The 13471-nt window shown below is 46.0% G+C and overlaps 1 protein-coding gene and 1 pseudogene across 7 annotated transcripts; both read left to right on the top strand.

Annotated features, from left to right (window-relative positions):
• The first annotated feature begins 1253 nt into the window (after positions 1–1253).
• On the top strand, positions 1254–10824 carry FKBP1B (FKBP prolyl isomerase 1B). Of its 7 annotated transcripts, none has more exons than XM_039887719.1 (5): positions 1327–1458; positions 2070–2271; positions 4961–5008; positions 9029–9141; positions 9681–9989. In XM_039887719.1, exons 4-5 carry the CDS (start codon positions 9031–9033, stop codon positions 9843–9845), a joined length of 276 nt encoding a protein of 91 aa, XP_039743653.1. In that variant the 5' UTR covers positions 1327–1458; positions 2070–2271; positions 4961–5008; positions 9029–9030; the 3' UTR covers positions 9846–9989. The 7 variants fall into 7 exon arrangements, with proteins under 7 accessions (XP_039743654.1, XP_039743655.1, XP_039743652.1 ...); XM_039887715.1 differs by lacking the exon at positions 1327–1458 and adding an exon at positions 1564–1817; XM_039887717.1 differs by lacking the exons at positions 1327–1458; positions 9681–9989 and adding exons at positions 1611–1817; positions 10158–10824.
• Positions 10825–13205: 2381 nt separating this feature from the next.
• LOC120622583 (uncharacterized) lies at positions 13206–13324 on the top strand (annotated as a pseudogene).
• Positions 13325–13471: the final 147 nt, after the last annotated feature.

The following is a 13471-nucleotide window of genomic DNA, read 5'->3' as shown; positions in this document are numbered from 1 at the left end:
TTTCTTAACTTTTATTTGAGGGGGAGGAGGAGTCGGAGATGGGAAGGAATCGAGGACCTCTTTAAAATATGATAAAAATTCCCCAGAAAAAAAATATTCTTATCTATATATTGGACTGAAGCCACTCCATTGACCTGTGCCAGTTACACACCCTTGTTCTACACGAACCCCAAAAGTGTCTGCCCAAGGACTGGTGCATCACTAGGCTTCTTTAGACCAAGTTACCCTCCTGGGAACTCTGGGCCGCACCGTGGAGCAGCCCCTGGAGAATTTCAGATCCTGACTCTTAGTACAATTGATCATCTTTCTTGAACAACACAGCCAATCCTCCATCAGCGATGCTGATAACCCGAAGTCTCCGACCCAACCGCCTGGAACGGGGGAGGGTAGGGAAGTGGGGAAGAACATCTTTAGGGCCTGCTCTGGACACCTCTGCTCAGGCTTTTCCGCCCACGCCTATCTTCCACCGCCACTTGTTAGAATCATTATCTTCACATAATTTTTGGAACAATGCAGGGGAGAATGAGAACAAAAAATTAAGAAACTTAAAGTCTCATTCATTCTTCAAGCAAATGTTACTTCCTCCAAAAATCTTTACAGATTCTTAGATCTCTTTTGGGTAGACGAACTCAAGGTAGAACACATTCGTTCACTCACAGCACGAATCACTGCACGCAGTAACTGTGTCTCTCTCTATCACAGATTAAGTTCCTCAAGGACAGCGATTCTGTCTTAATTCAATTGGTATCCCCAAGGCGCAGTTCTTTGCCTTGAAAAATGGGAACCCACCTCTGCGTGGGGCAGAGCTACCTGGGATGGTGAATGAGGTGGAGAAAGGTCAGCAACGACCCTTTCCTCCCTCCCACATCACCCCCACTCCGCGCCCCACCCCCAACTTGCTGCTGCAGATCGGGGCAACCCAGCTAGGGCAGGTACCTCTCTGGTGCTTCCATAACGTTCTGAACCCCATGAGCGTGAGCGCAACTAATTAAAGAGTTGGTTTAGTTGCCGGCCTTCCCCCTAGTCTGTGCGACCGGGTGGATTACCCAGAGCAAAGCATGTGTCGAACGGATGGATGAACAGGTGGATAGATGGATAGGTGAGTAGCCTGCATGCCCCTCAGCAACCTCCCCAGTCAGTGGGTCAGTGATCGTTGGCGTGGCCAGGCTGGGGGAGCAGCGGCATCAGGGTGCCTCCTCCAGGGCCCCGCCTCGGCCGACCCCACCTTTCCGCGCCGCTCCGCCCCGCCGTCCCCTTCCCCGTGGCCCCTCCCCGCGCAGGTCCTGACTCCCGCCGCACCTCCTCCGGCTCTGCAGTGGCGGCGGGGAGGCGAGTCGGGGCGCCTGCCGGGCCGGGGCCGGAGCCGAGCCGGGGTCGCGGCAGCAGCGGGGACCCTCGGAGGCGGGGCCGGTGGGACTGCGATGGGCGTGGAGATCGAGACCATCTCCCCGGGAGACGGTACCAGGCGGCGGAGCCGGGGACGGAGGAGGGGTCCCGGTGGGGAGCCGGGCGGATGGGGGTCTGGTTTAGAGGAGGCGCGGAGGGTGCGCGAAGCGGAGGCGGGCCTAGGAGGGGGGCGGCGGGAGGAGAGACCACCGACGGGATCGCTGCAGGATTGGGAGACGACCCTCCGCCGTCCGCTCCGCGCAGACTCTCCTAGGGAACGAAGGCGGCGGCCGGGAGGCGGGGGTCTGCTGCCCGCCACCGCCCCGGGAGCCACGGGCTGCCTCTGCCGCGGCTGGAACCGCTCGCTCGGTTATCCGCTACTGATGATTTCCCAGGGCCAGGTTTTAGCTCTGCTTTTCCTGCCCTGCTGGGTGAGCTCTGGAAACAGGGGAAAGGGCATGCTTTGGGGTCTCTCCTCCTCGGGGCAACCCCCTTCTAACGCGCGCTCCCCCTCACCCCCCATCGGGCCTGCGGTCGGGCGGCCCCCTGCGGGCTGAGCTGGAGACGCTGGAGGGACCGAGCCGGTCTGGGAAGGGAGCGGCGCTCCCCGCCTCTGCATCTCGCTTTACCCTCCCCGCCCCACTCCTCCTCACCGGCCTCCCGTCCGCTCCCATGGTCCTCAGTCTCGTCTGCAAACCGATGGCCTTCAAACTGAAGCCTCCGGCCCAGACCTCCGACCTGAGTTCCCGGTCGTCCATTTATCCAGCAGCTGCTCAACCTCTCCCTGCCCACCGATACTTCAAAGTCAGCAAGTCCGAAACAGAACTCGCGCTCCTCTGTGTTCCCTGCTCCCAGCCTCCGGGACTAACACCACTCTTTTCACAGGTGTCACCCTTGTATGATTGGGTCTGGATGGGCAAGGAATAGCCACCTCTTTATTTCTTAAACAAAACAGTTCAGACTGGAGCCCCCCATTTCTGCATGATATAACAGGCAAACTTCATGTCAGACATGACTGAGACACCCCAACCCCCGAAAATTAGAGGGCCTCTTGCTTCTTGGCCACTCCTTATCGAAAGGTAGTGGTCCCTAGGATCACCCCTCCCCTCTCTGGGGTACAGTTTCTTTGCTCTCGCTGGCAACGGTGTTGTTGGGTCCCAGGAAGCATATCCTTGAGGACTTGTCACCCTCCCGCCCACCCCAGGACACTGCCATAGAGCTCTGTGGTGGTGGTGGCGGTGGTGGGTGGTACTGGAGATCTCTTTTCTCTTCCCTTGCTCAAAGAAGCCTGCAGAGTGTTCTCTCCTATCCTCCCTCACTGGCAGCGGAACAAGGAGCATTTTCTCTGAGGATTAGATTTTTCGGGGAAGTCTAGAGGAGCTCTGGCCTTCTGCTTTCAGCCTCGTCTAAATCTTTGAGTGGAGGAAGCACATAAGGGCCAGGCAACTGTGCTGTAACCCAGGAGAGGAAGGCACGAATTAATATTTCAACACATATGCTGCTGTGCTGGGGAACGCCTGTCTTGGTCGAGCCCCACACCCAAGTCCTGTCAAGTCCTCCGGCTGAATATCTCTAAATTCCATCACTGCCTTAGTTCAGGCCACCATCTTCTGTCACCTGGATTTCTGCACAGCCTCTAAACTGGTCTCCCCACCTCCAGTCTCACCTCCCTGCTTCCATCTGGCCTCCTCACGTCACCCTCAGTCACATTCTACACCACAGCCTGAGGCCTCTTTAAAATGCCTTTTGACCATGTCGCTCCTTGGGCACAAAATACTTTAATGAATCTCCCATCTTCTTCTCCAGGCATACGGTGATATAACCAATCCCTTCCTTCCACACTAGAGCCTCATCTCTCACTACCAGTCCCTACCCCCACTACCAACATTTTTCTCCAGCTTTAGCAAGCTGTCTGCAAGTTGTTAAACACACCAGTCATTCAGCAAATATTTATTGAACATGTACTGTGTGCTGGGACCTGGGGTTACAGCAGTGAACCAGACAGGGCTCCCCATATGCTTGACTCTAGGCCTTTGAACATGTTGCTCACTGTTTCCAGATTATCTCCTTTTACTTCCTGTTTCAAACTACTCATCTTTTAAGACCTCAGTTTAACCATTATCTCCTCTCTGATTCTTTCCCTGACACCCACAGCCGGTTAGCTGCTCCCTCCTCCATACACAGTTACCAAAGAGTTCTCTTAAGTGTCGGCTCAGTTGTTAGCCCTCCCAAGGCGTTGTTATCCAGCCCCATTCCTTTAAATTCCGCCCAAATTTATATCTCTAGTGCAGACTCTCCATCTGCCTACTTGCAATATAAACTCAGATGTCTAATAGGCATCTCAAGATTGCCACCCGCTCAAATCTGTTCCTCCCCAGTCTGCCCCATCTCAGGAATTTGCTCCACTATCCATCCAGCCACCCAAACTGAAAACCGGAACACTGTGCTTGACTTCTCCTTCTCCCTCCTCCTGGACCTCACATCCACTCCATTAGCATACCCTGTCGGCTCTGCTTCCGAAATATATCTCCAATCTCGTTTGCTCTCTTTTCTGCTGCCACCACCTTAATTCAAACCATCATTGATTTCCTGTCTGGATTACTGCAACAGGCGCCTGACCGTCCATCCAACACACAGCAGCCAGAGCAATCTTATAAAATCTTAATTCAGAATGTCATTCTCGCTTAAAACCTTTCAGTGGCTTCCTACTGCACTTAGAATTAAATCCAGCTACGCAAAACCTGACGAGGTCCAGCTCTTTTTCTACCTGTCTACTTCTCCCTCCCCTCTTTCCAGTCACCTGGCCTCTTTTCTATTCTACAAGTGCACTTATCCTTTCCTGCCTCATTTTTTTGCACTTGCTGCTCCCTCTTCCTTCAGTGCTTTCCCCAGCATTTTGCTCATTCAAGTCTCAGCTCAGATGAGAAGACATTCTGGACTATCCTTTCTAAAATGGCCTATTCCATTGTATCTCTCTTTAATTCGTCTTTATAGAGAACTTATAATCTATAATTATCTTGTTTATTGGAGGGTTGTCTCCCTCCATTAGAATGTAAACTCCAAAAGAGGAGGGGTCTTGCCTGTGTTGTTCACTGCTGTATCCCCCAAAATCAGGTAGACCCGACTCGCACATAGTGGGTATTCAGTAAATATTTGTGAATAATCGTGTTTATTTATCCTTGATCACAGTCATCACCCTGCATTAGAATCTATTATTTATGTGTCTGTTTCCCTAACTTCATCATAAGTTCATATATTGCTTTGTGTTTCTGGCACACAGTAGGTTGTCAGTGAATGTTTGTGGAATGGATGAAGGGAAGTAAAAAGAGACCTCAAAGAAAGGAAGAGAACCGGGAGAGAGTGGAGTCGAGGAACCCAAGAGAATAAAGTTCAAATCAAGGCCAGAGAGGTGAAGTGACTAATCTGGCTCACACAAGGCACAGAGCCGGAGCTAGAGCCTCCTTGCTATGGAAGGGAATGTGGGCCAGAGGTCATGGTCACAATCACATCTGAATATCCCAGGCGACTTTTTCTAATACCCTATTCATTCATCCACCCTCATGTCTCCTTGCAGGAAGGACATTCCCCAAGAAGGGCCAGACGTGTGTGGTGCACTACACAGGTAGGCCTCCCTTCGCCCTCATCGGTTCTGCTCCCGCCAAGGCAGGCCTCTCCTCTGATACTCCTCTCCAGAGATGTCTGCTCCCCTGGATCAGGCCCAGAGCTCAAGGCAGCCAAGTCTTCCTCTAACTAGCTGTCCCCCTACTTCTCCCAGCCAAGCGTTGTGGGAGTGAGAAAGGGGGCTTGCACGGTTAACTCCTCCCCACTTATACTAGAGACCTCTGTGGTGCCAGCCTCCAATTGAGCCAAGCCCCTCCATTCCTCTTCCCTCTGTTGCGGACAGGGTGGAGCCCAGACCCTCCTATGTCTGTCTGATATTTGGAAATCCCTTCTTACAGCTCTGAGAGCCCCGACCCTCTCTGCAGACTTGCTTTTCATCAGTATTATTGTAGAGGAGGGTGGCTACAGTATTATTGAAGAGGAGGGTGGCTTCCTCAGAACTTTTCTTTTTTCAGGAATAGACTGTTCAATTCAGTCTATTATTGAGCACCTACTGTGTGCAAGATGCTGTGCTAGGCACTGGGGGCACAAAGATGAAATGGGAGGATTCCTACCTTTTGGGGGGCTGTGGGGACTTGGGGTGGATAGGCAAGTCATCCAGAGACTCTGGCATTGGGGGGGGGGGGTGGCAGTGTCTCGGTGCTTGGGAGCTGGAGGAGGACCCCACATCTCTGCTGACCCCTCTTAGATGATCTGTATTGGAAGGCCAGGTGGGCTGAGGAAGAACATTCTAGATGGAGTTCCTGAAGACTGCTGGCAGGAAGATCACGAGCAAGTGTTTGTTCTAAGGGGGGAGGAAGAATGCTCTGCCTTGTGACCTGCTTCCCAATGTGGCAAACCTGGTGACAGCCACTTAGCAGACAGCAAGGCCAGTTTAATTCCTAGGACATATTGAGATGGGGCCATTTTTAGCAGTTCTCCAGGCCAGTGCGAAGTGCCAGGTTAATTCTAGGCAGACAGTGTGGGTATTTCTTCACTGCTGTGTTGCTGGTCGCTGACGTCAGTGGGCTGGAGCTGTGTTTTATCTCCCAGTGATCTGGCCTAATTACCATGAGTCTTCTGGGGCCTCTGACCTGTGTAATTGATTTATCTGTTCTACATGTTGCAGACGATCTGTACTTATCAAGTTACTGAGACCCCGACATCCTTTTACAAAGACTTTTCACAATACATACGAAGAGGAGGCAACATGCATTAAACACTAACATCAGCCACGAGTGGCTCTGTCTCATCAAACACAGCGGGAGGCTGTGTGGGACTTTTTCGTAAACTTTTTAAATTAAATATAAATACAGTAGAGAACATAAATCTAAGATGTACGGCTCCATGAAATTGTTCAAAGTGATCACTTAAGTAACCACCACCCAGATCAACATATACATTTCCAGCACCCCCAGGAGTTGGCCTCCCGCCTCCTCCCAGTCATTGCCCCTCCCTAAAGGTAACCAGTGTTCTGACTTGTGTCTCCATGGATTGGTTTTCCCTATTTTTGAACGTTATGTAAATGGAATTACAGACTATATACTCTTTCGTGTTTGGCTTACTTCACTCAATATTATGTCTGTGAGACTTATCCAGAATGGTTTGTTCTTTTTTATTCCTGGACAGTTCATTGTATGAATATACTACAATTAATACACCACAATTTATCCTTTCTACAGCTGATGACTATTTGGACCGTTTATAGTTTCGGGTTATCATGAAGTATTGCTTCGAACAGTCTTGTATGTCTTTTGGTGCACAGCTATACACATTTTGGCCGGATATATACCCGGAAGTGAAATTGCTAGGGCACAGGGTTTTTCATGTGCTTATTGGCCATTTGTATACTCTCTTTAGTCTGCTCAAATTGTTCATTAAAAAAAAATTAGGTTGTCTGTCTTTTTGATTTAGAGAAATTCTTTATGTATTCTGGATATGAGTCTTTTGTTGGCTGTACCTATCTCAAACATCTCCCATGCTATGGCTTGCCTTTTTTACTTTTCTATTGGTGTATTTTGAACAGAAGGTCTTAATTTTCATTAAGTTCTACATATGTCTTTTCCTTTATAGTTAGTACTTTTTGTGTTGAGTTCAGAAATGTTTGTCTATCCCTAGGTCAGGAAGATATTCTTCTATTTATTATATCGTAAAAGCTTTATTATTTTATGTCATATTTAGGTCTATGATTCATCTGGAATTGATTTTTATATGTGAGTGAGGTAGGGGGTCAGTGTTCATTTTTATCCATATGGATTTACAGTTGACCTAGCAACATTAATCAAAAAATCATCCTTTATCCTTTGCATTGCAGTGGCACCTTTGTCAAATCAAGTACCATACATGTGTGTATATATATATATACACACACAGACACACACACACACACATATGTATATATACATATATATATGGGTGTTTCTGGACTGCATGGTTTTGGCTGAACATGTGGCAGAAGATAACTGTATGTGAACTGAAGTAGATTAAGTCATATGAAACCTGAAGAAATTGGGGAATGAGAAAGTCAGTCTTTAAATGGAGTGTGTGAATGTATGTCATAGTCATATATGTAGTAGTCCAAGTATGTGTCTATGTGAATGTATGTAGATTTGTGTATCTAAATATTTTCTTAGCATCTGTTTGGCCATCAGAATTTTTCTTCTGAGTGCGTGTGCTTAAGCGCATGTGAGCAAGCATGAGTATCTCTGTGTATCTGAATAACTTAGCAACCTGTGTGTATCCATGAGTTTGTATCTGATCTCCCTAGTATCCATCTGTGTAACCACAGGGTTTTCTCCTTTGCCTGATTTAATACCCAGGGTAAGAGCCCAAGTTATTCTATCCAGAAAGTAGGTGATAAGACTGTCCCTTGCGTACATTTAAGTTGTAGGAGCTAGGATAAAGAATCATAGATGCTTAGACAGACACTAAGCTGGCCTGGACCTCCCATGTTAAACATGACAAATCCATGAGAAAGGAAGTGATTTACCGAACTTCACACTATGAGCTAGTGCCAGAGTGAAGTTAGAATCTAGTCTTTGGACTTACAGGACCGTCTTTCTTTGGACCCCTGTTGCCTTTTGTTGTGATCCAAGGGCTGCAGGAAGAAGTTTCGGAACAGCATCATTTACAGAAAGTTTGATCTTCGAGTCAGTCACCAGTAAGAAAAATAGAAAAGCAGCTCTTAGGCCTTAGGTAACTGGACTGAGACAATGTTTGTACATCAGGGATGACAAGGCATCTGATGCTGGAGGGATGCTCCAAGCTACTAAGATAGCTTGTAGGGTATTCCGGGTTCACACAGCCCTTGTATGGGGTCTGGAGGCCACTACTTACTGGCTGGGTCACTTTACACTGTTCACTGGGACCTTTGGGTTTTGCACGATGGGGGAGCCTTGAAAAAACCAGGTGAGGACTCAGCCAAGGAGGAAATGCCTGGGAAAACATCTTCAGGATGAGGAAGTGACCCCAAAATAGTTGTAAAGAGCAGAGGTATTTGAAGAAGGTATGACCGGAATAGGACATGGGGGAAGGGGAGGAAAGGGCAGAACAGAGGGTTATTGGGTAGGCAACAGCCAGATCTTGAAGTACCTGTTTTGCCATGTAGGCATTTGGATTTTGCCATGGGGAGCTATTGAAGTATTTTAAGCAAGGGAGTAATATGGTCAGATGTGTGTTTTAAAAAATCATTCTGGGTACAGTGTGGAAAATAAAACGGAGAAATAAGAGTGGAGCAAAAAGACCATTTAGAGAGTGTTCCTGTACACCAGTGAGACATGATGGTGACTTGGTGAAGTCCCAGGGTGGTGGTAATAGAAATGGAGAAAACAAGTGATTCCAAAGATATGTAGGACATGGCGATAGGCTGCATGTGGGTTAAGACAGTAGGAAGAATCCAGGTTTACTGTTCAGGCAACAGGACTAATGGGGAAGATTGGAAGAAGTCTGTGCAGAACAGGAAATCCATTTTAGACATTTTGAACCTGAATCAGGAGTTGACTCATGACCACAGCTCTTTTCCCTTTTATTCTTGCTTTCATAGGAATGCTCCAAAATGGGAAGAAGTTCGATTCATCCAGAGACAGAAACAAACCTTTCAAGTTCAGAATTGGCAAACAGGAAGTCATCAAGGGTTTTGAAGAGGGAGCAGCCCAGGTAGGATGAGGATCCTCTTTAGGGGGGATTTGAGGAGTCAGGTGTCTGGGCTCAGCACTCTGCTCTCCAGCTGATCACAGACTGCTACTGTTTTGATGCTACTGCAGGGCATGACAAGGCCATCTAATTTCAGTCCTGGCTTTGTGTCCCCACCCCTTTTGTTGCCAGCCTGACTCCTTTGTGTCACTGGGAATTCCCATCCCAAGCACGTCCCCCCAGGATTGCTCAGCATTAGCTGGGGAGGCCTGTGAGCTACCAGCTGTCCGGGACTGAGGAAGAAGAGTTGGGGTAGGGTAGGCCAAGGTGTTTTTTTTTTTTTTAACTTAAAAAACAATTTCAGACTTGCAAAAATGTTGCAGAAATAGTAGCATTCCCATATGCTCTTTACCCAGCTTCCCCAAATGTTAACATTTTATGTAATCGTAGTACAATGATCAAAACCAGGACGTTAACATTGATACAATACTATTAACCAATCCATTCCAATTTTTGAGTCAGTTATTCAAAACTTAAAAATTGATTTTTAAAAATTTCACCAGTTGTCTAATGCCATGCCAGTTCCTGATGACTGCTGTGATGAGTCTGGGTTCAAGCACTCCGTGAAGTCATATGATACATCATTTAGAATAGTTCTCTTGGCCTTCTCCACCTTGTTGTGGCCTCTAATCTCTAAACCTAATGAACTGCTTCTGTCACCTACTTGAGTGTGCACATCCATGTGCTCTTTATACACTCTCCTTAGGCTTCTTTGGAAGAGAGTGAAGAACAATCATGAACAAATGGAAGTGTTGGGCATTACACTAATGGCCAGCAATGATTGTTGGATGAATAAATTTGACACTGTGGAAGTTATTGTCCTACAGTCAAGTTTCTGCTATTCTGAGGCAGAATCTGCATGTGTTACAACCCTTAGCACAACTTCAGTGTGCCACACATAAAATCATCTCAGATCTTGTTACCATGAGGATTGTTTGGGAAAATGCCATAGTTATCTTACTTTTTTCTTTTAAATCAAGCTGGGTCCTCTTTCTCCTCTCCCCATCTGCCCCCATCCCTGCTAGATGAGCTTGGGGCAGAGGGCGAAGCTGACCTGCACCCCTGATGTGGCGTATGGAGCCACGGGCCACCCCGGTGTCATCCCTCCCAATGCCACCCTCATCTTTGACGTGGAGCTGCTCAACTTAGAGTGAAGGCAGGAAGGAACTCAAGGTGGCTGGAGATGGCTGCTGCTCACCCTTCTAGCCTGCTCTGCCACTGGGATGGCTCCTCCTACATGGGGCTCTTGATCAGTGTGCTAATCTCACTGCCCCGCGACACTATTCATTCTGCCCAAGTTGCCCTGTATGCGTTCGTCATTGTTCACGTGCATCTTTGCTTGAGGAAACCTCAGTTGCAGCTCAAAACGTTTCAGGTCGTGCATTTTGCGTGATGCATGTAGTAGCCATTCCTGATCACAAAACACAGATTTCTTGTTCGCACAATCTACACTGCCTTACCTTCAATTAAGCCAGACACACAAGGTGCTCAGACATGAAATGTACATGATGTACTGATGTACACAGAGGGACTTGAGCCAGTTACCTTTGCTGTCACTTTCTCTCTTAGAAATTCTGTTGGCTGCTGAATTATAAAAATGTCCTCTTTAAAAATGACATGTAAAATAAAGGCTCTGTGCTCGACAAATTCCTGTCCATCATTATTGTAGGTAGGAATTGCTATAAGGACATGAGCCATTGCTCTTGGGAGGAAGAATGGAAAAGAGCCTTCCAAGTAGCCAGGAGAGTGATAATAAATTTAACAGCTATGATTTATTGTACATGCTGGGCCTCGTCTATATATTTTCAAATTAAATGACCACTGATCTTCTAAGCAGTCCTATGAGGTAGGTATTACTTGTCACTCATATTGCAGGCTCAGAATTCTCCTACGTAACTAAAGGAATATATTGTGTTCAAATCCCATGGCCTAGCAATCAAATGTGGGATCCTAGCACTTTGTGATTTTGCAATCTCTGCTTGTTTGAACTTAAGAGGGATGAGCTCGCCTCACCCAGATAGAAAAGAACACTGTGCATCTAACAGGAGAAGGGGTGTTAGGCCTTGGAGCCACACATTCACTCAAACTGGGAAGTTACTTTTGATAAGAATGTGTGATTCTGAGCTTGTTTTCACATTTACTTAGTTTCATCTAGATTTGCTCTAACTTACATTGGGTAATTACTTCTGAGAAGGTATAATTCTGAACTTGTTTCTACATATACTGCTTAATTTTATTGACATTTACTATAAATCATGGGAATTCCCAGTTAGGTTTTAAAATCAGACCACTTATTGGTATGGGTTGTCTGTTCATCAGAGGAGCCTGGGGCAGTGTGGCTAAAAGATTTTTCTTTTAGCTGGCATAGGCGAGAAAAGCTTTTAGCCATAGTCAGGGTTACTCAGTCAGTGTAACAGGTACTGTTAGACTCCTTCATAGACTCTTTGATACATGTCACATGATGTCATATATATGATGCGAAGCCACATCATTTTGGCTACTTCATCTACCCCTGTGGTCTTCAGGAAGTCCTGGCTGTATTCCTTCGCTGAGGACTGAGGAGTTAAGAGGCAGTGCTTTAAGATGGAGAGAATGAAATGAGAAAGGGCCTGCCTTGTTCTTAATCACCCAGTCCCCGGACTCACTTCTACTGTGGGACTAGATGAGTGTTTTCTGGGGTGTTTCCCTCAGAATGTCTTAGCACCCAGCTTTCTTTGATGACACAAACGTCTACGATAATTTCTCAGAACTCGGCCTGTATAAGACATCTCATGTTTCCTGCTGTGACACCAACAGGATAACTAAAAATGGCACCAAGAACCATTACAGGTGTCCATTATGCAGTCATATAAAAGATCTCAGTCTCAAGTGTTTATAGCTTAAGTGATAAAAGGAGACACTCAGTAAGAGAACCAAAACAAATAAACAAACAAAAGAATGCAAATACCTATTGGCTAGCACCTAGAGAGATGGATACGCTAGACTGCAGACTCTGCTTTACTGATGCTCTTAAAAGATGATACAGAAAATTATGATACGAAATGCTAACATGTTTGGACACTACCGAAAGTTGTTAGGCAGGAGAGTGATGATGAGATCTATGTCATTTCAGTCATTTTAAAACTATCAATCAATATATTCTCTAGTCATAAAAAACCTTTCCTAGAAACTCAAACTTTAACCTAGAAGAATGTAAAGTAACTCTGGCACACAAGTGTATGCACATACACATGCATGGACACAATCATCTCTCGTACCCTGAAAAGAAGTTTGAAAATCTGAGCCTTAGATGCCCAGTGCAGAGAATCGATCATAACCGCATCTTAGCACACAGACTTGACACAGAATAGGTCCTTGATATTTCTCTTTTGAATTAAAGTTCTTATAACCTACCTGGGACAGGCTACAAAACTGTCAAAAAACAATTAGAAAGAATTTTTTAAACTTAACTTTAGGTAATGAAATTCAGCTAACAGATATATTAACCCAAATGATGGATCGGCCATAACTGTCAATAGTAAGAATTTCCCCTTGTTATTAATGTAAAACAATTATACTACAGGCAAGCTAGTCTGCTACTTAGACATATCACACTATAAATATGTCTAATTTGTTTTCCCCCTCACAAAAAAGTCTTTTAGAAAATTATTTTTACATTTGTAAATACCTAAAGGAACACGATGCATTACAAAAACTGATAAGGAATTCATAAAAGCATACATAAGAACATTACAGCTGTGGCTTTGTCATCTGCTTGCCCTTCTTAAAAATGACTACTCTTTTTACAGTGCTTTCAAAAAGCACTCTGACATAATAAGACAATTATTTCTTCATTTTCAAGAGTAAGCTTTGAAAAGACAGCACAAAAAGTATAAAATAGCCTTATTTTCTTAAAGTAATGATAGACTTAAAAGCTAAATGCTTTAAAAAAGAGAATAGAAGTGCACATGGTTCCATAGTGTAGCGGTTAGCATGTCTGTTTTACAAGCAGGTCCTGGGTTCGCGCCCCAGTGGAGCCACGGTCCGTGGGCTACAGCCATGCCACCCTGAACACGCCCAATCTCGTCTGATCTCAAAAGCTAAGCAGAGTCAGGCCTGTTTAGTACTTGGATGGGAGACTACTTAGGAAGACCAGGTGCTGTGGACATAAAAAAATAAAATAAAAAATAGATGCCCTTTGTCCATTTAAACGATTCAGTCCTTTTACCCTTCGAGTTGATTTTGGGTTATAGTTACACATAAAACAATTAGTCCATGTTTTTCCATTTGGCCTGTGCCTAAATTATAAACAAAA

Source organism: Pteropus medius, unplaced genomic scaffold (genome assembly GCF_902729225.1).
Source record: "Pteropus medius unplaced genomic scaffold, Ma_sr-lr_union100, whole genome shotgun sequence".
In the NCBI taxonomy this organism is placed as follows: Eukaryota; Metazoa; Chordata; class Mammalia; order Chiroptera; family Pteropodidae; genus Pteropus; species Pteropus medius.
Note: the sequence above shows the minus strand (reverse complement) of the source record. Positions and strands in the feature narration are given on the sequence as shown.

Excerpts from the sequence above, each read along its gene's own strand:
- FKBP1B (XM_039887715.1), top strand. The coding sequence starts at position 1,770 with ATGATTTCCCAGGGCCAGGTTTTAGCTCTGCTTTTCCTGCCCTGCTGG. Across the intron at positions 1,818-2,069 it reads TGCTTTTCCTGCCCTGCTGG|TCTCGTCTGCAAACCGATGG; the intron begins GTGAGCTCTGGA and ends CATGGTCCTCAG. Across the intron at positions 9,142-9,680 it reads TTGAAGAGGGAGCAGCCCAG|TTGTCTAATGCCATGCCAGT; the intron begins GTAGGATGAGGA and ends AAATTTCACCAG.